The 27,990-nt window shown below is 38.8% G+C and overlaps 1 protein-coding gene across 2 annotated transcripts in view; it reads left to right on the forward strand.

Annotated features, from left to right (window-relative positions):
• The first annotated feature begins 402 nt into the window (after window positions 1-402).
• The window catches only part of LOC149846806 (uncharacterized), a 79,995-nt gene continuing 52,407 nt past the window's right edge, over window positions 403-27,990 (forward strand). The window contains exons 1-4 of one of the 2 annotated variants that reach the window (XM_089996592.1): window positions 822-861; window positions 969-1,070; window positions 14,671-14,752; window positions 27,348-27,428. In XM_089996592.1, the coding sequence (XP_089852718.1) occupies window positions 1,060-1,070; window positions 14,671-14,752; window positions 27,348-27,428 (174 nt within the window). In that variant the 5' untranslated portion in view covers window positions 822-861; window positions 969-1,059. Of the gene's footprint in view, window positions 862-968; window positions 1,071-14,670; window positions 14,753-27,347; window positions 27,429-27,990 lie in introns of both variants that reach the window. The other variant, XM_089996590.1, reaches the window with a different exon arrangement.

Below are 27,990 nucleotides of genomic sequence, written 5' to 3' on the forward strand. Positions count from 1 at the left end.
AGGATTTTTTGAATGGTCAATAATGTACATACTTGTCAAAAACATGTTACTGTCGTGTCACTCATGTTGTGAAGTGGCGTGTCACTGTAACATACTAGATTCCGGTAAAAAAAAAAAAGATTTTGGTTGAGATCCAAACTAGGTCCGACCAAAAATACCGATCCAAATTCTCATTCAAATCTTACTGTAGGGATCTGAGTCAAAAAACAATGTGTAAAAATCGGATCAAATATCCAATGTCCGATCCATTTTCAGCCCTACTTACAAAACTCAAGGAGCCAACAGCCAAGACAAAGACAGATGGTCAATTGTCTTTTTGATTTTTAAGGAAAACGTGGAGCAGTGTCCAATCGCTTTAGTGGCTGAAATCCCACCGCCGGCGTTCCCGCCACTTCCTCCTCTCCGGCCGCCCACGATCGCCCCCCCGACTCCTCTGTTATTTAAAGAAAGCCAAACAGGGAATTTCAGAAAACCCTTCTCATCGGCTTCCCTCTCTCTTTCTCTCTGATCCATCGAGATTCTGTCCGCCCACTCTCTCCAAGAGTTCCCCCCATCCCCATGGAATCGTTGGTCGTGAACTGGGACGCCCTGGACGCCCTCGTCATCGACTATGCGGAGTCCGAGAACCTCCTCTTCCATGGACCCTCCTCCCTCCCTCCTCCTTCCTGCTCCCCTTCCTCGTCCTCGTCTTCGTCTTCGTCCTTGTCTTCTATCTCGTCTTCTTACGGTTCGCGGCTGGTAATACACCGGGTCCGCAGGGCGATCGAGATCGGAGACATCGACGGGGCGCTCGATCTCTTGCGGATCCACGCCCCCGCCGTTCTCGACGATCACCGGATCCTCTTCCGTTTGCAGAAGCAGGTTTCATGATTTAATTCGTTCCTGTTTTTTTCTTCTTTTCTAGGGTTTTGATTTGATCAGGCTCTGGGTTTGTTTTATTTTGTTTATGAATGTTTGATTTTGAGCAGAAATTCATCGAGCTTCTGAGGAAGGGATCGGCAGAGGAGCGAGATTCGGCGATCAAATGCCTGCGGACGGCTCTGGCTCCCTGCGCACTCGATGCGTATCCGGTATTTCAACTGTTCCAAACATCGTTTTTTTTTTCTTTGTTCTGGGGTTGATTATGGTTTGACTGGGTTTTAGGGTTAGGAATCGTCATCTTTTCTTGGGATGAATGTGATGCCATTTTGATTGGGAACTTTTATGTTTGAGATTTTTGTATAGTTCTTATTTGGTCCATGAAATGAAGCAAGGGAGGAATGTGATTGTGATTGCGTGGGACTTGCATGGGACAAGATCCTGACTTTAGTGAAGGAGAAATTTTGGAGTGTACCTTTGAGGATTGATGCAACTTTTCGTGACAATTGGTTCCTAATAAATTATAGAAAACATATTAGAACAATTACTTTAAAAAATGCAATTTGGTTACGTGGTGTTTTGCTGCCTCGTATCCACTATTTTTTCTTGTGATTATGGTTGCACCTCATTTGGGGTGAGAGGCAAGGTGTACTCACTATGGTAGAATCTCAAATTTCATAGAGTTTGCACCACTCCTTAAGAGGCAATGTTAAAACTTTGTGCCTTGCCTCGAGGTATGGACATTTTTAAACAGTGACTATTGGTACCTTATTGTTAATGATGGATGCACCGTTTTAACGGTGTGAACTAGGGTTCTCAATAGGCTGGATTAGGGTTGATCCTAATCCACCTACTTAATCAATAACCAAGTCCAGGTTGAGTACAAATAGTTTTGGCTTAGTCATGAAAGAAACTAATATCTGGCCAGACATTCTTTTCAAAATTCTCAAATCCAAACTCGGGTTGCATATTAACGGGTTGGAAATTCGAGCTTAGAAAGTGTAGATATGTAATTTTTTTACACGTTAAACAAAATACATCTTGGTGCAATGACTTTCTATATGCCTCTTATGCAAGAGGGTGGGGGTTCAAGTCCCATCATCATCATTTATTTATTTTTTTAATGTATCACACCTACCTACATAATATTCGGGTCGGATCTTAATAGTCAAAATCTCGCTTAGGCTATCTTGGTACGTACCAACTAAGAACCTAAGTGCCTAGGCAAGTACTTAGGTGGGGGGCACCACGGCTGGTATTTTGTTTGTTTTTTTGTAATGTTTAAAACATTATAATCTTGTTTTGGCTATGTATTTTGAAGATTTAAGTTTTTTACAGGCTTCTATTTGTCAGACAGGAAGGCAAACCCGTGGAACCTTCCAGCCTCGTTATATTTTTATTTTTATTTTAAGTAATTATGTTTTTTGTGGTCTCTAGGCAATGTAGATAAACAAATATTTTTTTAGATGGATTTGAATGTTAGAAATGTAATTGTTTAGCTTCGTTCATGGATTATGTGTGTGCATTTTTTTTTTTAATTTTAGTTGTTTAGCTTCTTCATAAATTGGGTTAAATATGATTTTCTATGAATTTTAAAAATTATTATAAAATTTAATGTTTTGTTTTTTCTGTTTTTTGGTCCCAACAGGGCCAATTAGTCTTGCTTAGGCATTGACTAAGCCTTTTAGGAGACTCGTGCCTAGGTGCCGACTAAAACTTTTTGACTATTGAGGATCAGATATATGATTGGGTTATTCTTTAAATGGATCATGTATTAGACCCAATGATTTATGAACTCATATCCAAACTTGAGTTTAAATGTGCAGTCCCAAATCCATATATTATTCATTCAGGTATTTACATTTTGTGCCAAACCTAACATTTCGGATTTGGGTCACCTGAAACTGCATCCGACCTGTTACAACCCTAACATAAGTATTGTTTACATTTGAGTAGTGTTTTATTAGGGACTGCATACTATAATGCAAGGTTGTAAGTATCATATCATTACCCATATCCGTCGGGTCCAAAATAAGATACATATCATATCATAAAAAACATAATTTTTTAATAAAAAATTTCTAAATTTTTTAGAAAAATCATGAAAAATTAGCAAAAATTCTAAAAAAAATCATAAAGAACACATGAAGCAATGATTAATTGCAAAAAATACGACCATAAAATCACATATGAAGCATTTATGTATCTATGAGCTGCATAAGACATCATAACTAAGTTTTTTAAAAATAAAACATGAAACAATACACAGTTTTTTAAAAATATACCATTTCTGCCTCATTTATCTCTTTTTCTTGTCGTTTTTCTCTTAAACTAGTAAGTAATTGTTGGCATTGCCATTTCACGACATCTTGCAAATTCCTTGATGTGTAGGCTGTAACATTTAGATGTGTCCCGGCTAAATGATGCTTCAATCGAGAGATATCACTCGAAAAAATAGTATGACAATGGTCACACTCGATTTTCAATCGGTTTTTACTCATTATTCGAGTGCCCCATTGCCATGTTGGATGATTTGATGCCATCTCCCCTTAGAAATGCTCAATAAGAAGCAACAAATATGTGTTTTTACCTTATAACCTATTTCCTTGAGTGGAAAAATGGTGGAAATGTACTCTTACTTGAACAAAGCGCAAAAGCCCTCTCCCTTGTGCACAGATCGGCCTCCAAATCGCTCTCACAAGTCCTAGGGTGCATTTTTACCTCTCTAATGACTTCTACACAAATGATGGAGTCGACCCTTAAGAGGTTTTTAAAACCCAAAACTAAAAAATTACGATTCGGCCATTTTTTAAGTGCGTCGACCCCGTATCGTACGACACAATACAATATGTGTATGTATTGTACGACACATACAATACACACTCGTATTGCAATACGAGTCCGTCGTATCATTTTCTTCAGAGTAACAATAGGCATCGTACAATACTATACAATATGTACAACCTTGCTATAATGAGTTAGAAAAGTCAAAGTCTTCCCTTCCCAAAGTGAAGAATGCTTTGAAAAGGTTGATTAAGGGTTCTATTAATTATTATTAGAGAAAATAGTCCTAGCATAAATTGAATTCCTTTGCTTTTGCTGTATGCTACTTTGTATCCATTGGAAAGTGCTGTTAGGCCAAGGTTATCGAAAGCGCCATAGGACATAGGGAAGCGCTTTCCCAAAACGTGTTTCGGAAGCTTGAAACATGGTGTTTTTGAAACGTGTTGGGAAGCGCCAAAAAAAAACTGGGAAGCACACTTCCTATTTAGGGGAAGCTCGCTTTCCCTTCTTTTTTCATTTTTTTGTATTTTCATTTATGTTTTTCTTTCTTTTTTCTCTTTTTTCGCTTCCTATGTCGCTTCCTAGGTTTCTTCCGGTTCACTTCTCTTCTTTCTTCTGAGATGATTCTTGGTTCGCTTTTAAGTCGTCCAGCGCTTCTCGCTTCCTAAAATTTTGAAAGTGCCTCGCTTCCCGCTTCCGCTTCCCCGACTGACAACTCTGTGTTAGGCTACTTTTCACACTTTCTGGTTTCTTCTTTGAACCATCTAGATAGCCTCCGTAACCAAGTCCCTTCACAATTGTTCTTACATACTCAACTCAATATGCATAGTTAGTTCCATCCAGCATAATAAGAATAATATTAGTTGCCTCCTCCATACTACTACAATCCCCCAAACTACAAATAAGCTTGCATACAACTCAAATTCACAAGAGACAAAAACAAGTTATCTACAACAATATATACTATCAAGAATCACACTAGACACCCAAATATTACTTCTGTAGTATATAACCAACCAGCTGATACAAGCAATTACCACAAAAGGTCCACATAATGACCTCGAATCAATACTCCACACACCCAAAAGAGTATAACAACACTATTACTATGCTGTAACACAAATTCAACTGTCAAATATGCTCAGACTATTCAACACAATACAAGAACCATAAGAAATCAGGTTACCGCCCCTTACCACCTGTCACAATTCTTGATAAAACTTCACCAAAATCAAATGACAACCCCAAGAAAACTATACCAGCATGTGATGGGACCCCCTTAGGATCTGTGGGCAACATCTTGCCTTCGAGGGCTAGGGCCTCCCGAGAACGACTTCTCAACCAGGACAAGTCCAAAGCGCTGTAGGACTTCTCTACCTTCGTGTTTTCTTCTTGGTGCACAAGGTGCCCTCTCCAAGAAGTCCAACTTGCTCAAGCGCTCACAAACCACTGGTGCAAAACAAAGAACAAGGCCAAGCAAGTGGGTGCATCTAGCTCTAAAGCTAGGTTACAAGGCTACCTCAAATTTTCAGGCGTGCAAGCCCTACTTACACAAATCCACTCAAAGACAAATCTGGACACATAGGTCCTCAATATATCAACATACACCTCTCAAAAAATTAGTTCAAACACACGTGTGAACTGCCTTGGGCACGCTCGGCAAGTCTGCCAACTCGAAGCTGTTCACAGTCTGTCGATGCACAGGGGTGTTGTTGTTGTGACTGCACACGCAGGTGACGCACGACACTGCTTGTTGTTGCTCTTTGCAGTGTGCAAGGTTGCATACAATCCTCCAATCCGCGAGTCATTTCCCTTTATTGTGAGAAATCAGATGTGGGAGTCACCTTACTATCGTAGCAAGAGATAGAGAGAGAGGTAAGAGGGAAGAGAGAAAAAAAATGTTGGCGTAATGTCTTCTCCCCTTTCCATTGATATTTATATGTTGTACGAGTGGTACAATACAGTACAATAGTATAATACAGTACAGTATGCTGTACAATACAGTACAATACAGTACAATACAGTACAATAGTACAATACAGTACAGTATGCTGTATAATACAGTACAGTAGTACAATACAGTACAGTATGCTGTACAATACAGTACAGTAGTACAATACAATACAGTATGCTGTACAAGTGGTACAATACAGTACAGAAATATATTCATTTACATATACATATTTAACAGCCTTCCTCAAGTTGAGGATGATCTTCAATCATGCTCAACTTGCCCTTAAGTAACCAAAATTGATGACTAACCAATCCTTTGGTGAAGATGTCTGCTACTTGGTCTTCTGTTCTGACATACGAAGCCTCAATTTCTTCTGTTTCAATCTTTTGTCTAACAAAATGCTGATCAATCTCAATGTGCTTCGTGCGACAATGATGAATAGGGTTAAAAGAAATATTAATGGCACTTTGATTATCACATAAAAGCAGAGAGGAAGAGATAGGTTCATTCAACTCTTGAAGAAGATGCCGTACCCAAGTGACATCAGCTGTCCCTGCTGCCATTGCCCTGTACTCTGCCTCAGTGCTGGATTTAGCAATGGCCTTTTGTTTCTTACTACTCCAAGTGACAATATTTGGGCCAATAAAAACACAATATCCTGAAACCGACCTACGCTCATCAGGGTCCCCACCCCAATCTGCATCACAATATGTAAGTAAACGGTGTCCTGTAGTGAAGCTTTCATCTTTGTGATAGAGCAATCCATCTCCAATAGTCCCTTTCAGATATCTAAGAATACGCTTAATACATTCCATATGACAATCAGTGGGAGCATGCATAAACTGAGATGCTTGATTTACAGCATAAGCAATGTTAGGTCTTGTAAATGTAAGATATTGCAACATACCAACAATGCGGCGATATAAAGTGGAATCATGATATAATTGGCCTTCTTTTGCACTAAACTTATGATTTAAGACAGATGGGGTGCTGAGAGGTTTACAATTAATCATACCAGTGGTGTGAAGAATGTCAAGAGTATACTTGTGTTGACTTAGAGTGAGTCGATCATCTTGTCTATCGACTTCAACTCCCAAGAAGTATCGCAATGGGCCTAAGTCCTTCATCTTGAATTTGGCCATGAGTAAAGACTTGACCAAGGCAATATGTGCATAATCACTCCCAGTGATAATGATGTCATCAACATATATAAGAACCCAAGTAGTAACATGATCATTCTTATACATAAATAAAGAATGATCAAGTATACTCTTAGAAAAGCCATGCTGCTGAATTTCCATGGAGAAACTCTCAAACCAAGACCGAGATGCCTGTTTTAAACCATAAAGAGACCTTCTCAATTTACAAACCCATGTAGCCGCATCATGTTCACTATATCCAGGAGGTTGCTCCATATACACCTCTTCCTTCAAGTCCCCATGTAGGAACGCATTCTTGACATCCAACTGGCTAAGAGATCAACCATGCTGAAGTGCCAAAGTGAGGATCACACGAATGGTGCCAATTTTGACAACAGGGCTAAAAGTTTCCTCATAATCTTGCCCATATTGTTGTGTGAATCCGCGTGCAACAAGGTGAGCTTTATATCTTTCAATGCTACCATCTGGTTTACGCTTGATCTTGTAAACCCATTTGGAACCAACAACATTTCTATCAACAGGTCGAGGAACAATATCCCATGTATGACATTCATGAAGTGCTGCCATTTCTTCGTTCATAGCTTCAACCTAAGCTCGAGAATGGGCTGCCTGATGGAAAGTAGACGGCTCTTTCTCTTTGGCCACATTGGTTAGAAACAACTGAAAGTCAAGAGAAAAATTGTTGTAACTAACCCAACGATGGATAGGATGCCTTTCACGTGTGGATCGTCGAAGAGGGGGAGCCTCGTGAGATGGAGTTGAAGGGGCTCCTCGACGGGCATAAACCAAACCTGAAAACCGTGAAGGTGCATCCTGGATGATGGAGTTGTCTGCTTCAAACTGAATTGGTTCATCAACAACAGGATCTCTAATAGAGTCATATAGCAAAGTATCACAAAGCCATGGATCATAAGTAGTTTGCTCATATACCTGAGAAGTATCACAAGTGCTGAAATGGTCATCATCAAAAACAACATTTCTAGACACCTTAATCTTACCCAAAATAGGATCATAACATCTATATCCTTTATACCCATCGGCATATCCCAGAAATCTGCACTGAACTGCTCTGTCCTGAAACTTGTTACGTAAAGAATGATCCACATGGACATAACAAATGCATCCGAAAGCATGCAAATCATCATAAGAAGGGTGAGAACCGTGAAGCAAATAATAAGGAGACTGATCTCCTAATAATTCCATAGGCAACCTGTTAATGATATGCACTGCAGTGTGAAAGGCCTCAGTCCAAAGAGAGAAAGAAATATCAATATTGTGCATCATACTTAACGCGGTTTCAACAATATGCCGATGCTTACGTTCTGCTACTCCATTCTGTTGTGGAGTGTAAGGACAAGAGGAGTTACGTGTGATGCCATGGTCCTTTAAATATTCACTAAAATCATGAGATATGTATTCTCCACCACCATCACACTGGAAATAAGTGATATTTGAATTGAAAAGGTTCTGAACAAGAGCATGGAATTGTTTGAAAAGTTTGAACACTTCAGATTTAGATTTCATAAAGTAAATCCAAGTGTAACGAGTGAAAGAGTCAAGAAATAACACATAATAACGAGAGCCAGATAGAGATGAAACAGGAGCTGGGCCCCAAACATCAGAGTGAATAATTTCAAATGGCTTGGAAGCTCTTTTATTGATACTTTGAAAGGGAAGTACATGACTCTTGCAGGCATTACAACTAGGACACTTATGATCTAATTTGACTTTGGGAATAAAACCCTGAGAAGACAATTTGTCAAGGAACCCTTGACTACAATGACCTAACCGACGATGCCAAGAAACTGGCTTATTACATTGCATAACAGAAGAAGACTGACTCAAATAAGCAGGAAAAGATGGAGACACGGTAGATGACGTCTTCAAAGTCCCGGGGGCTGCTTCGAAGACGTACATGTTTCCGCGTCGTTCACCCTTAGTGAGCATCTTCTTGGTTCGAAGGTCCTTAAGACAAACAGAAGACGGAGTAAATTCCATGGATGAATTTGTTTCATCAACCAATTTAGAAACAAATAAAATGTTTTTCTCAATGGCAGGAGTGAGTAAGACATTTTTCAATGGTAGTGTAGATTGTGACAAAGAGAGAGATGCATTTCCAGTATGAGAAATAGGGTGGTGGGAACCATCTCCCGTGACAATAGTGCCAGTGCCAATATAAGGAACCATGTTGGAAAGTTTACCTGCATCAGAAGTAACATGTGCGGCTGCTCCAGAATCAATATACCAAACTCCATCATCATTCTGACGCAAATTCATGTTGTTAAATGCAGTCATCAGAATTTGTTGCACATCATGTGGCAACCCTGCACTCTGTCCCTGATCAGTACCCTGATGTGCTCGAAAATTTCCCTGCGGCTGCCCCTGAAACTGTCTAACATTCATCTGTCCAGCTCTTGGTCCTGGCCTCCCTGCCTTGTTGCGATTCTGTGGGTTGTGCCAACAATCTGCTTTCACATGGCCACGCTTGTTGCAATGGAAGCAAGTAGGGACACGGGTACCTCTAGTGGCAGGTGGAGCAGTAGGAGTAGGAAGGAGTCCTCCACGGCCCATATGAGCAGCAGGTGGACGAAATGAGGTAGACCCAGATGTAAACATGACAGGATGAGGATCATCAATAAGATGATCTTGAGTCAAACTAACTTCATACTGTAGGAGTTTGGCCTGTAAATCCTCAAAGCATGGAAGTGTAGAGGCAACCTGTAATGCAGTGCAAAACATACGATATTGGGGCCCAAGGCTTCCCAATACCTGCTGAACAACATCTCTGTCAGAAACAGGATATCCAATAGCGGCCAACTGATCAATGATAATTTTGATATCCCCTAGAAATTCAGTAATGGTCTTAGTTCCCTTTCGCATAGATTGGAACTGCCATTTCAGTTGAAGTGCACGTGATTCAGAAACCTGTGAATAAGAGTGAGCAAGATGTCTCCATAGTTCTGCAACAGTAAAATGGTCAGAGATAGTTTGTAATATACGATCAGATAACGTGGCAGTCAAATAGGCAACCACAGATTGGTCCTTCTGAAACCAAACATCATACGCAGGATTTGGAATAGCAATGCAACTCACCTTCCCATCATTACCAGTTACCTCTTGCGTAATAGTCATAGGTGGGGCGGGTGATCCCCCATCCAGATGCCCGGAAAGACCATGACTTCGGATAAACGGCAGAATTTGGCGTTTCCAAAGTAAGTAGTTATCATGAGTTAATTTGTGAGAAACAAGTTGAGAAAGAAATCCGGGGCTGATTTTAGAATCCATAAGGAAGAAGATCAAAGATGAATCAAACAGCACGACAGAAATTCGTAGGTTGTACGGACAGAACCGTACGGACAGAAATTTTTGAGTTTTGGAAATCACGATTTTTTTTTTAGTTAATCGTGCAGAATGTACGATTTATCAACTATATTGCAAGAAATAGATAAGAAATCACAAGAAGTTTGAGAAAAGAGGCACTTTTGAGAAATGAGGGTTCCCAAATTTGGGGAAAACAGAAATTAGGGTTGATAAAATTGGGGATAACAGAATATGTAAGAAGGAAAAGATGCACGATATGAGGAAATGAAGAAACGACGTCGAAATATAGTGATTCAACGGAGAAACAACAGAGAAAAGATGAAAAAAAAAAACACTTTCCTTGAGAACGCCCAAAAACGCACGTCAAGGTCCTTAGGGGCCTTCCAGATGATCGTGATTACCACGCCCTTGGCTTTGATACCATGTGAGAAATCAGATGTGGGAGTCACCTTACTATCGTAGCAAGAGATAGAGAGAGAGGTAAGAGGGAAGAGAGAAAAAAAAATGTTGGGCGTAATGTCTTCTCCCCTTTCCATTGATATTTATATGTTGTACGAGTGGTACAATACAGTACAATAGTACAATACAGTACAGTATGCTGTACAATACAGTACAATACAGTATAATAGTACAATACAGTACAGTATGCTGTACAATACAATACAGTAGTACAATACAGTACAGTATGCTGTACAATACAATACAATACAATACAGTACAGTAGTACAATACAGTACAGTATGCTGTACAAGTGGTACAATACAGTACAGAAATATATTCATTTACATATACATATTTAACATTTATTTGCCATTTTCGTCCTTAAAACAAAAAAATAATTTTTTTATTAAAATAAAATTCATAGATAAAAACTAGCCGAACTTAGAACTCGACCCAAGCTTGGCTTTAACTTTGGTGAACCCATGCATGGGTTCACTATAGCTGAACCCAGTCAGCCTGTGTTCAGTTCTGGTGAAACCAAGCCTGGGTTCACCAGAGCCGAACCCAACAGGCTTGATTCACCAGAGCCGAACCCAACAAGCATGGGTTCTGCCCTTGTGCCAACAAGGGGAGGAGGAGGAATGAGAAGGAAGAAGAAAGATAGGAGAAGAAGGAAAAAGAGAGGAGGGGAGGCGGAGGGAGGAAAAGGAAGAAGAAGAAAAATAGGAGAGAGAGAGAAGTACTTATGGCACCCACCTTCATCTACGCCAGAAGAGAGAGAGAGAGAGAGAGAGAGAGAGAGAGAGAGAGAGAGAGAGAGAGAGAGAGAGACCTGCAACACTCGCCTTCGTCGTTGTCATCGCCGTCGTCGGAAGAGGAGGGGTCAGGCGTGGGTGGGTGTGGCATGATTGTGCCCTAACAACCCCCACCCCATTTGAGCCCCTATTCGGGCGTGGGTGGGTAGGGAAAAGAGAGAGAGGAAAGAGAGGAAGGAAGGAGGAAGAAGAAGAGGAAGAGGGTTCCTCTTCTCCAATAGCCCTTGCTCCACCATCATTCTTCTCTATTTTTCGATTGTTATCAAACGTACGGGTGTCCTCTTTTGAAAATAAGTGAGAAATCGAACGCTGGTTTGATTTCATGTAATATCTTGGATACAATCTATGGGAAAAACATGTATGTGCATGTTTTCCTTTGAACGCATTGGAGGATGATCCATGGATCGTCCTCCATGGCTGAATTTTTGCGTATTTTTACCTCTTTTCATGAAGTAAAAAAATTCTGTCCATGTATAATAGAATTTTTATTCATGAAATGACTGGTCCTATGTTGGACCCCTATGCTAAATATCGATTTCCAATGGTGGATTTTGATATGGGCCGTGTATATGCATACATATAGCTGTGGAAATAATTTTATATGCATATATTTTTCAGAAAACATATATGTAATGGCATGCTTATTGAAAACATGCATTGTTGAATAGGTATGTACAAATAGGTTTAAGGTTCACGTTAGATTTTTGATCATGCACATATAGCTTGATTGGTTGACAGTCATACGTAAATATAAACATATGTTTAAACCTGCATATTTGAGCCCCTAATCTGTAACTACATGTACGCGTAATCCTGGAAATATTTACTATATGTTTCTTTAATGGAGGCTTGCCTAGTCATGTGATTATTTTTCAGAATTTTTACTAAGTATGGTGGACTTAATCTGATGAATGAAGTTCGTCTTATGCTTTAGTTTGAATTTAGCATGTTGGATATGAATGCATGTCTCTTAACGTGTTATTGCAAAGTTTGTTTTGGTACAGGTGCATATGATATGAATGTGTGCAACCCTGAAATCCAATTTCTAGATCCGGGTTATGTTCATGTGTGTGGATGTTAATACATGTTATGAATGAAAAGTTTCATATGCCTATATTTATGGGACATGTTTAATTATCGTGCATTTATGGATTGGTTTCAAGTGCATGTGTATACATGAAATCGATGTGTGTTTAGCATGTACAATCCTGCATAAATGTTCTTATGTACTTATGAATCATGAATGAATGTATGTATGCTAAGTGATTACAAGAAAGCAATTGCATATAGATGGTGAACACATGCATATGACTGTGGTAGATCATGCACATTGTTAAATTGGTATGAATGAATGTGCATTTGAAATCATGTTGGTATCATTGCATAAATTGCATATTGTTATGATTTTTGCATACGATGCATCGATGTTTGAAATGAATCATCGTGAGCCTGGTGGGGCTCGAGCTTTGGTTTGCTCTTCCTTTATGTATTTTAAATGCATCACACAAATCATATTTATTTTTATTGCACTATATTGCACTGTTCTATGTGTTTTCACGGGCGGAAGTCCCGTGATGGTTCTCGCAAGAGTAGATGCGAGTTTTTGCCTTTGCTTTTGCATGTTGATTTGCAAAACTCAATAATTGGCTTTTAATAAAAAGATAATGAATAAGAACAGTGTAATATACGTTCTGAGATCTGTTATCGGAAAAATGAGAATCTTAAACATTCGGTTTTGGGGGACCACGAGGATACAAAAACTCTGTGTGCTTTATTTTAACCACTGAACCCGATATTGAGGTTTTTTCTCCTGGCCACGGTTTTAAGGAGAGTCCGCCACTTTACCTGGGGGTGGTGTGTTCGACACAATTGTTGTTTTGGTATACCAAGAAAGTGACATTTGTGGGCGTGTAGGGTCCCTCGTGTCCCCGACATTAGATGTGGAGGTCTAATGTTTCGAAGGTGATTCGGTCGAAGACTAAGTTTGAAACTCAGTAATAAAATACAACTTGTGCGTTAAGCAGTGGCGGAGCCAAGGGTGGGCGGTCGCCCACCCCAGAATTAAAAACCGAGGCAAGGGGGGTGGGCATGGGTGAGCCAAGCATTTCTTCAATTCCTTGTTTACCACGACATCCTAGACTTGATTCTCGTCCTTATTATAATTTGCCTAATTTACAATGACAATCTTCTCATTTGCATAAACCAACATTGAGAAAGGTCAATATCTTAAGAAAGACTTTGTGTGTGTGCTCGCACGTGTTCTAAATTGTCAGACACCATTCACCAATATTGCTTTCAGCAACATTAAAAACCACACACAAAATAGATACATTATACAAACTAATAAATATGCAATTTTGGGTAAAAACTGGATATTTCCTATACTACTTTCACAAATCTGACCGCACATATGTGTTCCACATAGCACATTTGCTAGGAACCAACACATTCCAGACGAAAAAATATAACTTGAATATTAATGAAAGTTCTAGGCCATTGATTTTCAAATGGTAAAAAAACTTGCTCGCATGTTGTAATTATACGATCCAAGTGCTGATTTCTAAAAAATCAAACATGGGTGCCCCCCCCCCCCCCCCGAATTAGAAACCTTGGCATGGGTGCCTGCCCCCCTTGCCTCTGCGAGCCCTTCTCGACTGGGGTCTTTGCCCCCCTGTCCCTCGATTGTCGGCAGGAGCTCTGCTTCCCCTGACTCCTCTGATTGCCGGCCTTGTCCCTCAAATAAATGGATCGTCCTTCAAGACCATAACATTGTCCTCGAGACCTGAAGTCTGCCCACCCAACGAAAAACTTCTGGCTCCGTCACTGGTGTTAAGCTACCCTAGGAACCTAACTTGACCTTGGGAAAATTGTACCCGCTTGGTGTATCCGCGTGCAACGGTAATTAAAAAGAGGAACTTAAATTGTATGCATCAAATAGGGCATGCATTGGAAAGGAAAACTTTAAGTAAAGATAATAAAATGTTTATGCATTATACATAAATCATGCATATTCCTGCTATACATTAGAACATGCATATTCTACCTGTTTTCTTAATTGTTACATATTGGTGGATGCATGATGTTTAATTTCTAATGCATGTTAAATGTCTTGCCTACTTAAATGGTGATTTCTGATGTTGATTAATGTTCTTTCATGCTTAATAAATGTTTCATGTTGCATGAATGCTTAAATTGAATTATGAAATTGTCAACTGCTTTTCTCTAAATTATTGCATAAAATCTTATCTGTATTTTTTATACTCGGTTATTTCATTAGAGGGATTCGTACGCAATTTTTTTTGGATTTCTAACACCCTTTATCTGTGTTTTTTCGTAGCCGTAGGAGACCAGTGAAGCGACTAGCTTCTGAGAGAGCTACGGGTGTCATGTTTTTGCTGGGCAGTTCACAGAAGGACAACGTGACTCAGTCTTTTTTTCTTTATTTACCTTTATGCCATTAAAATAACTCTGATATGTCTTTTGTAATTATTGTTAGATACTCTTTCTTTCATGATTAATAAGTAATGAGTTGCTATGGTTTGGGATGATAAGTGTAGCTCTATTGTGATTGGTTGTTTTATCTAATTGGGAGTGAAATTGTAAAGGCTTCGGGTTTCTGGAAAGATTTTTGCAATGGTTTAAAAAAAAAAATTCTGCATTTTCAAGGGGTATGAGTTGGGGTCGTTACAATACTTGTCAAGTCTGATGAGTCCTTTTTTATCCATTTAGAGGAGGTGGGGTGGGGGGTGCGGGATTAGGCAGCTTGCATGTTTGGTTTTTTTATTTCGAGACACGCCCAGTCGGGACAATAGTCTAGTTGGCCTGTCCAAATTGCAGGCTAGGCTGGCCGCTTGCTGACCTCTATTATTATATAAACTGGACAACAGGCCGCAGCCTGCTTTGTTGCCGACCCCTAGTTAGGGATTAGGGCACCGCTTGATGCCCTTCCTCCGTCACCCACTTACCTTTTGGCTATACAACCTCTTCTGGCAACAATCAACCTATCTTCAGCAATCTGTCTCTAGCAACCTATCTGCCGACCCATCTTTGTGCGGTACACATTCTCTCTCACCTATCTTTTTATCTCTCTTGCTAACACCTGGTCCTGACCAGGTGTTAGCAATCAGATGATTCGGACCTGGGTTTGTTGGACCCAGCACTGAATGCTTGACCAAATCACCCAGAACTGGTTCCATTTCCAATCAGATTGACAAAGAACTGATTTCAGTTCTGGATCTGAACATGTAAATCCAGAATTGAATCTCAGTTTTGGCTCCAATACGACCAGGTTTGATCAGACCAAGTTTGCTAATTCTGGCTCTGTTCAGAGTCCAGACCTGGTTCTAATTGGATCTAGAGCATGCTTTTTTCTTTTAGCGTTTTTTGGGTCCAATTATACCATGTCTGATCAGACCCAGCTCTGCAACAAGTTATGGATCTGTTCAGACCTGATCCTGTTTTTTCTTTGAGACTTGTATCCAAAAAAATTGGACCCATGTTTGAAACATGTGCACAAACCAACATAGGTATGAACTGACCATTTCGGCAATTCTTTCAATGATTTTTTGAAATCTGACCCTGCAAATGTGATGTACATGATTGGTTTTATAGGAACCAGCTGTTGGGTTGTCCGATTACAACACATGAGCAAGTTTTTACGAGGCTTAAAAAATCAATGGCCTAGAATTTTTATGAATTTTAACCCTGAAAAAAATCATATTTTTCATCTAAAAGACATGATCCAAGTGTCACTTCCTAGCATATGGACAATGTCGAAGACATCTACATGGTCGGATTTGTGAAAGAAGTGCCATGTTTGTATTCAGTTTTTACTTATATTGTTCTTTACCTACCAATTTCCTATATATATATATATATACATGTATTAGTTTTTGGAATTGCTGTATCGTTCTCACCGCACCTTCACCTGCAACCATGTGACATATGTCTCAACCAGTGTTATGAAAAGCGTTGAGGCGTAGTGAGGCGCTCCACCAAAATCTGAGGCGAGGCGTAAGCCTCGAGGCGCAAAGCGTAAGCCTCAAACGGAAAAAATATGAGATTAACATGTAAAATTAACATTAATGCAACAACTTGATCTATGTAAGTATCTAAGAAATAAAGTATGAGCATTCTTTCAATAAAAAATTAACATTAACAACAAAATGCATATTAACACTAAAAATATCATGTCATTAATTAGAAAATACATGTTAACATTAACAACCAAATGTTAATATATTTGTCCAAAACTCTTCAAAATGAGAGTGTTAGCATTCATAATTACAACTCAAAGACCCCAAAAACATATAAATGGCCATAGCTCTGTGATATGAATTACGACCTAGGCTCTTCTTGTGTCTCGTCATCATCAATATCTAAGTCTTCAATGTCATCATCTGAGGAATCCATATAAATAAGTTCTCCTTCATCTTCGTTCTCTGACTTTTCATCATTTGCACTTTCTTCCTTCATGTTCTCGGTAACTTCTTTTGCTTTTTTTTTTCTTTCAATAAAAAGTCATGTATTAAATACTTATGTTATGTAATTAAAAAAATACATTTATATTCATAGCAAGGTAAAAGGAATATAGCTTTACCTCGATCTCTTGAAGATCTGACTTGCCTAGAACCATTTTGTGAATCATGCGGTGAAGTGACTTTTTCAATAGGCACATGCTCAATGACATTTATGTCAAAGTTCGGATCCAACCATGAATCCTCCAACCAATTGGGATCACTAGGCAACACTGGATTTTCCTGCTCCGCAATCCACTCATCGTCTGAGTCTATATGATCTAGAAATATAGGGTCTTTGGTAGCCCTCTTCCTCATATTTCTCTCTTAATTTCATATTGTACATTACAAAAACCAATGTATTCATCTTCTCTTGTTCAAGTCTATTCCTTCGTTTTGTATATACCTATAATTTCAAATCATTGATAATCAATTATAAGATAATTAAACTTATAAAAATATATTTCAAAAATAAAATACAAAGTCACAGACCAATGAGAAAATACTCCAATTCCTCTCACAACCCGATGCACTGCACGTCCAACTTATAATTCGAATTGCAAAATTCATCAACTCAGGATTTTCGTGCCCGAATGAACTCCAATAATCAGCTACATTCAAATAAAACAATAAAAAATTGATAAAACCATTAAGAATGTTATAATTAACAAAAACATAAAAAAATATTGACAAATAACAACATAATTGCAAACTTACCAGGACTTTTTAATTTTCTTGTTATAACAACTGCCTCTCTACCAAACAACCCCTTTGCCTTTTTAAATGCATCGATTTGTGTTATAATTTTCAACCAAATATTTGCATCAGAAACCAATTTTTCAACACAATCATAAAAGCCACTCATCACTTCTCCGTCCGGGTTGAAGTTGTCAGCATAATAAAAATGTGGATTTAAATAATAGGCAGCTGCATGCAAAAGCTTATGAAGTTGCAAGTCCCATCGTCTATCAATGATATCCCAAATAGGTTTATATTTTCTTTCAACCTTGTCAAGGTTTGAAGCAATTTCTTCCTTTGCTCTATCCATTAGCTCATACAAAAATCCCATAGCAGGTTCATCTGCATCAACTAATCGTAACACTTTCACGAGAGACAGTGTAGCTTTAATTGCATATGATATGGCAGCCCAAAACTTATGATCATTAAGAACAATATAAGAAATGTTTTTAGCATCAGATTTCTTATAGTAATTAGATGATCGAAAATTTGAAGATAAGAACATCGACTTTAACTCTTTCTTATAACATCCAATATTATGAAGTGTGAGATATATTATAGCAAAACGAGTGATGGCTGGACGTAGAAGTTCTTTCTTCTTTGTGAACTTTCTCATTAAATTTAATACCCATGCATGACTATAAATGTATCTTGTAATTTTGTTTGCCTTTTCCACTGTATTTTTAAAAATTGATATCTTTCTAATATCTTCTAACATAAGATTCAAGCAATGCGCTGCACATGGTGTCCAAAAACATGTTTTTTCTGCTGTTATCATATTATCAGCTGCCACATAATTTGATGCATTATATGTAATGAATTGCAACACATTACTTTCACCAACTTCTTTAACAACTTCTTCAAACAACTTACACAAATTTGCACAAGTTTTTTCCATGTCGCTGATGTCAACGGACTTCAAAAATACTGTCTCAGATGAACTGTTCACAAGAAAATTAATTTTCTTTCTTTTCCATCTGTCCAACCATCTACCATAATACTGCAACCAACCTTTGGCCATTCTTTTTTGAACTCTTTCAAAATTTCATGAGTACAATCTACCTCGTCCTTTAAAATCCACATTCTGATGTCATGATAAGAAGGCTGTTTGAACCTTCGCCCATAATTTGCAATAGCTTCTACCATTGCACCAAAATATGGACTGTTGCAAAGATTAAATAATAAGGCATTTACATAAAAAAATCTACCAATGGCACGACATACATTTTTTCTTTCATCCTTTTTGAAAGCAGTGTTTATTGTGGTTTGTCGTGCTTCTTTGTTCACAAAAAGGTTCATAGGACCACCTGTACTTGTTTTTGCATGATCCATTAGTTTCTTTATTCACATTATCGCCTGTTGATGATCCAAAATAGACACTTCTCCCGATATCCAACTTGTTTTGTTCTAACTCTTCTTTCTTTTGCTTCTGATCCTTTAGATGATTCTGAAAAAATCTTTTCACATCGGGTGGAACCGCTTCGCACATGCTTACACCATGCTTTGTGCCATCTAAGTGATGTTTTAGCCTATAGATGCCTCCTGTAGTTTGTTTATGGCAGTAATTGTAAATTACATGTCCTACGAGTTTGAGATCTTTAGTGAGATTTGAAACTTTAACTCCATGATCTCATCCTACATTTTTTCTATTGTTCAACTGCAAAAATACATATAACAAAATGTATATTGACACAAAACATTAGATTTATATTCAATAAGAATCAATATATATAAATTGAAAACTAATGAAAACACAAACACATGAAGTCAGTGAGAACTAGAAAATTTTTAGTTTATTTATTTTTATTTAGGAACCAATTTGAATTACTTGCCACTAAAGGGAGAGTATAAAAAAAACTAACAATGTATTCAATGTGAATGATAACAGATCATGGGCGAAGCTAAGTAAATGGGAAAAGATTCAATGTGAATGATAACCGATCATGGGTTGACTTGCAAAGATTCAATGTGAATGATACAGATCATGTGCAAAGCTAAGTAAACCCTACCAGATTACACATGTAGTAAGCATTGAAGTTGCAACTCCGACCTCAATGAATGTGAATACATAAGGTCAATTCAAATATAAACAAATTTTATGAAATAAAAGACATAGTTACAATGCAAAAATATGTAGATCTTATGATTACACCGCCCAACCACAATGGGCATTCACAGAAGTTGACAACCTGCTTAAAACACTGCAGGGGCCAAGGGCCCTGCCTGCGGGAATAAATCGCACGGCAGGGGTCGTGCCCCTGCCTGCTGGAGAGATTGAAGAGAGGGAGGCAGGTGATGAGTTGTGGAGCCTGATTCAGAGTTTTTCCCCTTGCAGTAAGGGGGTCCGGGGGCTCCCCCTGGCGCGTGTCCCGCTGCGCGGTCAACGGGCTGGGGTCCAGGGGGGCCACCCTTGGCAGGGGGTCGTAGGGGGCTAGTGCCCCTCGAAAGAAATTTTTTTTGGGGCTGCCGACGTTGTGTTGGGACATTGCAAGTTCGAACCCCAAATGGTTTCATTAATTTATAGAACGATCAGGTCATACTTATAAGATCCATTACAATAGTTAAAAACAGAATAAGATAAAAAAAGACCATGACCATATGCAACGGTAAGTAAGTACATTACAAAAGACAAACAAACTCTCTTAAAAGAATGTAATTACAATAAAAATAAAAAGAATAATACCTATGATAAGAAAAAAATGGCTAAAATACCTCTATACGACTGCAATATGTAAAATAAATATAATTTAATTTGTAAAGAAATCTACAAGTTGGCATTTTCAGAAAGTGTACACTATACAATAAAGAGATAATACCTTGTGTGAGAGACAAGAGGGAGGTAGGGCAGGGGTCGTGCCCTTGCCTGCTGGAGAGATTGAAGAGAGGGAGGCAGGGGGTCGGGGTTACCTGGGATCTGGCAAAGGCTTCCGGCGTCGCGGCTGCTTCCGGCGAGGAGGAGGTTGAGAGGGGAGAGACTATGGGAGACGAGAGAGAGAGGAGCTGCGAGAGACGAGAGAGCGAGGGAGAGACTGTGAGAGAGAGGGAGAGATGAGAGAGGGAGAGATAAGAGAGTGAGAGGGAGAGAGAGGCGATAGATAAATTAGGGCCCCCGACCTTCATTAGGGTCGGGGGTAACATTTTTATTTTGGTCAAATGAGGGCTTTGACCCTCACATGAGGCGTGCGCGCCTCACCCTGAGGCGCGCCTCAGAGCATAGGAGGCGCACGCCTCGATGGTTTTACATTTTATGCTTGCGCCTCAAGGCACAAAAGCACTCGCCTTGAGGCGATGCACACTTTTTGCGCCTTGAGGTGCGTTTTTAATAACACTGGTCTCGACTAAGTCCTCCTTATTAAGTGTCGTGTAGTGCTGGACCCAGTTTGGGTCTGACCCAGACCCAAACTGGGAAATCCTATTGACATGTTTACTGGGGCACAAATGTAATATTGTAACTTGTTAAGTTGTAACCTAATACCTAATGCTTAAATACATTAAACCTGACCACGATAATTGTATGGAAAAGTCGTGAGCTTGTGTGCAGTAAAAACGACTCAGCGTCTCCTATTTCTTCTATCTTTTTCTTCTCACTTTTCCCTCTTTTGCAGATCAGCCCAGGTGGAAACTGATGTTCTAACATGGTATCAGAGCGTGGTTGGACCTAGGGCTCGATATTGATTCCAAAAGGTATGACCTTAGAGATCATCTGATTTCTGCCAGGAAACTTTCCCTCTTCTACAATCTGTGTTATCGTATTTTCTCTCAAACCAACGATCTCTTCTTCTCATCCAGATTTTCTTTTCTTGAAAGAACTTTCGTGTTTTCATCTGAAACCATTTCTTGAAACTCGTGATTTCCTCTTTCTTTCTTTATCTGAAAACACGATTTCTTCTTTCTTACTTCTCTAAAATTTGTTTTCTCATTCCTTTATTGCTGATTAATCTGAAAATACGATTAATCAACATCTCTTGAATCGTCGCTCGTGCTTTCTTTTCTTTTCTTTCTGTTGGATCTGTTCTCTCATTCCTTTATCTGAATATTCATCGTTGATTAATCTGAAAACTCGGTTAATCAACGTGATCTGACACTTGTTCACGTGATCCGATAACTTGAATATTCACAACGTTGATTAATTGTGCTTTGGCTTGATTCATAAATATTGAATTGATAATTTGAGTACTCTCGTGATCTGATATCCAAAAAAAAAGAAAAGAAAAGGCAGATCCGAGTTTTGTTATAGCGAGTTATCTTCTGGACTGATTTTAAACAGTCACACTATCTTGAGTTTTAAGTAGTCATTTGATTGTTTTTTTCTTAGAGTGCTTTCCATTTTATATTCTCGTGTCTCGTAACCATGGATTCTTTTCCAACCCAGTCCGGTTTGTCATCAAACTTCCTTAGTCAACTCGTTTCTGAAAAATTAACTCCAATTTTCTGGCTTGGAAGAGACAAATAGTTCCTTTTATCACAAGCCAAGATCTCTTTGGTCATCTGGATGGATCAATTCCAGTCCCAGCAGAGTTCATTGCAAAGGAGGAAACAGACACTCATGAGGCTGCATCTACTCACCTTGTTCGCAACCCGGATTATGTCTCTTGAATGAGAAAAGATCAGGCATTAATTGCCTACATCACGTCTACCTTGTCTCAGGAAGTACTAGTTGCTATCCCCGACGACTGCACAACGATGAAATTGTGGAACAGGTTGACATAAACATACTCTCAGATATCTGAAGCAAGAGTTTTATTCCTCAAGTGAGAATTCCAGCTTCTTAAGAAAGGTGGTCTATCTATCATGGATTACTTGAATAAGATGGAGACTATTACAGATCAACTAGCCATTATTGGATGTGAAGTGCCGGACAAGGATAAAGTGCAACAGACATTGAATGGTTTAGGCCCAGATTATCATGTATTGGTGACATCATTATTGTGCTTGCCCGTGCTTCCCGCATTTAAAGACCTCTGAGCAAAACTTCTACAATACGAAATGTCATTGAAAGGCATCGCTGAAGATTCTGGTGCTCAATCTGACTCCCAAGATGTCTTAGCCACTGGGTTCTCCTTTGGTCGTGGTCGTGGAGGAAATGACTTCAGAGGAGGAAGAGGTCATGGTAGATTTGCAGGTCCAGGTTTGCTTCCCACACCCAATATGTCGTTCAACTCTAATGTGAAGAACCAAACTCAAAGAGTTGTCTCGACATGTTACCTGTGCAATAAAAAGGGACATATTAAGGCAAATTGTTGGTTTAATCCTCAAAATAAAGGCAAATTGCAAAACACTAAGAGCAAGAAGGAAGATAATGTTACCAAGTCTGATGGGGAGGTGAAACAACTTTTGCTGGCAACACTGTCTGGGTTACACTTGAAACAGAATGATCAAGGATCATGGTATGTTGATTCAGGAGCAGCGACCCATGTTACAGGCGATGTTGGTAAGCTCTCGAACTCGGTTTCTTACTTTGGTAAAAATAGTATTGTTACTGGAGATGGATCTCACCATCACATTTCTCACATTGATAATGCAATCATTCCTCTGTCAAAATCATCTCTCAATTTGTCAAATGGTGTTCATGCTCCTAACATAAAAAAAAACATCATCTCTGTGTCTAAACTTGTTGATGATACACATTCTTATGTTGAATTCACTCCCTCTTCTGTGTATGTTAAGGATCTTCAAACGAGGGAGACATTCGCTGAAGAGGAGCGAAAAGGAAATATGTACATCTTTAAGGAAGATCCATTTGCGCGTACCAGTCCCGTCTTGAAGCCCTTATTGAAGTCTAGGTCTTTTCAGTCTGAGTTATCTAAGTCAGGTCTTGAGTCTGTTTTTAGTCTTTCCAAATGTAATAAGCCAAGTCTTTGGCATGATCGTCTTGGTCATTGCATTTATTCTTTTCTTGAGAAACTTGTATCAAGCAAATTAATTCCTAAATCAAGCTTAGCTCTTGCGATCAGTAATAAAAAGTGTCCCAGTTATCAGATGTGTAAGAGTCATGTACTTCTTTTTGATTCTATAAATAAAAGAGCTTCAAAAATCCTTTGAAATTGTTTATTCAGATGTTTGGAGTCCTGCGCCTTTATGCTCTTCTTCTGGCAGCAGATATTATCTCATCTTTATTGACAACTACTCTCGTTATACTTGGATATTCTTTATGAAGCATAAGTCTGAAACCTTTTCCATATTTCGCAACTTTCATGCCTTTGTTCGAAACCATTTCTCTACCAATATTTTGCATTTTCATTGTGATGGAGGTGGTGAGTATACATCGAAGGATTTTACTGATTTTCTCCAAAGTAATGGAATAAAGCGCAGAGTGTCTTGTCCACATACGCCACAACAAAATGGGGTCGCAGAGAGAAAACATAGGCATATTGTTGAAACGGCTATGAGCATGATGCACGACAGTAATCTTCCCATTAGTCTGTGGACAGAAGCATTCCATTCAGCTGTCTATATTATAAATCGTCTGTCTATGACAATTTTGCAAAATAGTTCACCATTCTGTTATCTTTTCGGCATTCAACCCGATTATAATGCTATGCGTGTGTTTGAATGCATTTGTTATGTTCATATTGATGATTCTCTCAGGAACAAATTCCAACCAAAGGCTTCCAAGTGTAGATTTGTGAGATATGCTGATGATTATAAAGGTTATCAGTGCTATGACCCCATGACTAAGCGTATTAAGATTTCCAGGAATGTTGTGTTTGACGAGAATAATTTTGGAGATGTATAATTTAATACTTGTTAAAGGATTCCCAGAGAAGAAGTTTATCATCCGTGGATGAATGCAGAATTATTTGCAGATGCTTATGGTGATTGCTCACTTCAGTGTACTCAAGAAACAAACTCGGCTGACCAAAGTAATATTGACTCAGGCCAAGCATGCTTACCTCAATCTGGTGATCAGGTCGGTGGAGCTTCACACACTGAAGAAGGGGCATACCCACAATCACATCCTATTGACAAATTTAAAGGGTATGTGTATGTGCGAAGAGAAAAAGGTACTCCCCCTGCTCCTCACATTGGATCAGATACTTATATGCCTGTTGGAAACCTGAGGAGTTCGAATAGAATCATACATCCTATTGACAGATGGGTTAACTACAATAAATTTTCTATGGATCTTCAACTTTTTCTGTCTTAGGTTGATAAGCATGATGAACCTATAGGGTTTCATCATGCTGTGAAATCAAACAAATGGATTGAGGCCATGAATGAAGAAGTGGAGGCGCTTCATGAATGTCAGACATGGGAAATTGTTGCCAGACCTCCTAACAGAAATGTTGTTAATTTCAAGTGGGTTTATAAAATCAAATACAAACCCGATGGCACTATAGAACGATTCAAAGCAAGACTTGTTGCAAAGGGGTTTACACAGGAATATGGTCAGGATTATGATGAGACTTTCAGTTCCGTGGTCAAAATGGGACAATAAGAATTATACTGTCTTTAGCCGTCAAACATGGATGGACATTGAGTCAGTTAGATGTCAAAAATGCGTTTCTTCGTGGAGACTTGAAGGAAGAAGTTTACATGGAACAACCTCAAGGATATGCCGAGGGAGACCCGAGCACATATGTATGCAGACTAAAAAGAGCCATATATGGTTTGAAGCAGGCCTCACGCTCGTGGTTTGAGAGTTTCTCCTTAGAAATACAGAGGCATGGGTTCTGTAGATCTCTCTTAGACCACTCCTTATTCATCTTTAAGGATAAAGGCATAACCACCTTGTTGTTGATATATGTTGATGATATTATAGTTACAGGGAATTCCATGAATCACATTGAAGAAATAAAAGGACTATTAAGTCAAAGGTTTAAGATGAAAGATTTGGGAGATTTGCGTAATTTCCTTGGGGTCGAGGTAGACAGGAAGGATGGTTACCTGACCTTGACACAACATAAATACACACTAGATTTATTGAAGAAATTTGGTATGCAAGACTGCAAGCCTTTGTCTACACCAAGTGTCTTACATCAAAAGCTCAATTCACAGGATGGAGATTTGTACCCGGATCCTACAAGATATCGAAGTGTAGTTGGCATGCTTCAATATCTTACCTTTACTCGCTCTGACATTGTTTATTATGTCAATCAGGTGTCGCAGTTCATGCATGAGCCACGAACAGGGCATATGGATGCAGTCAAGAGGGTGTTGAGATACTTAAAAGGTACTATTAGAGATGAGTTGGTGTATCAGAAAAGTTGGAAAAGTGGAAGCATGCATGATGTCATGGTCTATAGTGATGCGGACTGGGCAGGAGATCCTGATGAAAGGAGGTCGGTTTCCGGATATTGCATCTTTTTTGGGGAAAACCTAGTATCCTGGAGCAGTAGAAAACAAAAAGCAGTAGCTAGATCAAGTACTGAGGCTGAATATCGATCAATGGCTGCTGCAACTGCTGAAGCTACTTGGACAAGGCATTTGTTGAATGAATTGGAGGAACAAATTTCCAAGTCTATTTTATTGTGTGACAATCAAAGTGCCATTAACATATCCTTTAATCCTATTTACCACAGTAAGACAAAATACATTGTGATAGATCAGTATTTCATTCGACAGAAGGTTGAAGACAAAGAGATTGAGCCTCATTTCATTCCTACAAAAGACCAGGTGGCGGATTTGTTTACAAAGGGTTTGACGAAAAACAGATTTTGGTTCCTGAAGAACAAGTTGTCCATGGTTCAAGATCATGCACAACTTGAGGGAGAGTATTAAGTGTCGTGTAGTGCTGGACCCAGTTTGGGTTTGGACCCATCCTATTGACGTGTTTATTGGGGCACGGATGTAATATTGCAACTTGTTAAGTTGTAACCTAATACCTAATGCTTAAATACATTAAACCAGGCCACGATAATTGTATGGAAAAGTTGTGAGCCCGTGTGCAGTAAAAACGACTCAGCGTCTCCTCTTTCTTCTATCTTTTTCTTCTCACTTTTCCCTCTTTTGCATATCAGCCCAGTGGAAACTGATGTTCTAACACTCCTATCTAGTATAGTGCCAACAATCTTGGTGTGCTTTTTTGCTCATAAAATTTTACATTCTTGATCAATAATGCTTGCATTGTTGCAATTCATGGGAGTTGCAAATGAAAAAAGATTTAGTTGCTTTTGATAGGTCTCATGAAGTCTTGCTGATCTTTTTCTTTGCGGCCTAGCTCTGCTCCAAAGGAAATGATTCAAGATTTGGCTATGGTCTGCCCTTTATTTTGTGGCTACAACAAAACTAGCAAATCATTCATTATCATGCCCCTTTTCTATTGTGCTTGCTCTTTCGTCTTTGTTTTTTCTGTGTTTTCTTTTTCTAGCTTTGGGGAAAAAGGGACAATTTTAGATGTATTTGTTGCTTGTAATGGTTTGCTTCTTACATATTCCGTCCTTTGATTCTTTGACCTTTTAACATTCAACAAGTGATATAACAATCTTTTCTTTTTCCTCATGGCTATGATAACACAAACAAATAATGGTGCTTCATGTTGCTGAAAGATTGGTTATTTATTGCATATCATAGAAGGCACTTTAGTGGAGTGATGCCATCATATTGCTGAAATATTTGGTTATTCTTATTTCATAGTATAAAAAGCATTTTTGTGGACTGATGTTCCTTTTAACGTGTTTCAGCAGTATTTTTCCCTATTTTTTCCAGTGCAGATAATTTATCTATGCTTTTGCTTTTGGGCTTGAATCTCTTAGATTTGCAGTTATTTCTAGTTTTCCTGTTTTTCTTATGATTGGTGCCTATATATGCTTATTTTTAGGAAGCATATGAGGAGTTCAAGCATGTCCTTCTTGCCTTTATATATGATAAAGATGACCGTAACTCTCCTGTTGCAAATGAGGTGGGTCATCATTACTGCTACCTGTGATTTATCATATTTTAGTTGTTATATCCAATTGTTTTTCAAGTGTTTGATGCAGGCCTACACTTGTTTCAGAACTCAGAAGTACATTTTGTGCTTATGTAATTGTGCTAGTTCTTGGTGCTTCAGGAAATGTGCTGATCATTTAGTATAATTTCCAACATTTTTTAGATGTGTTTATTGTTCATGAATGGACAAAGTCCCAACTGTCATGGTGGTATATCTATCTTTTATCTTTGCAATGCAAATATACATATGCACATGCGTGCATGAATCATGACTATCACTGTTTCATTATTGTTGGTTGGAAGCTAGGTTATCCAGCTGGACAGTGAAGTAATCTTGCTTTTGATGAATTTGTAAATAAATGATGTAGCATTTTGTTTACATTTCTGTTTTTTTTTTTCAAGTAAAGATCACTTGTCTCTCTCTCTCACCCAAAAAAGGGTAAAAATGACTACTCTGTAATTCTAACATTTTGCTTGTCTGCCCTTGTTTAGCTAATAAGTACTATGCTTTATGCAAATAACATAGGCCATCT

This window comes from Nuphar pumila, chromosome 2 (genome assembly GCF_984573655.1).
Source record: "Nuphar pumila chromosome 2, dmNupPumi1.hap1.1, whole genome shotgun sequence".
Taxonomy (NCBI): Eukaryota; Viridiplantae; Streptophyta; class Magnoliopsida; order Nymphaeales; family Nymphaeaceae; genus Nuphar; species Nuphar pumila.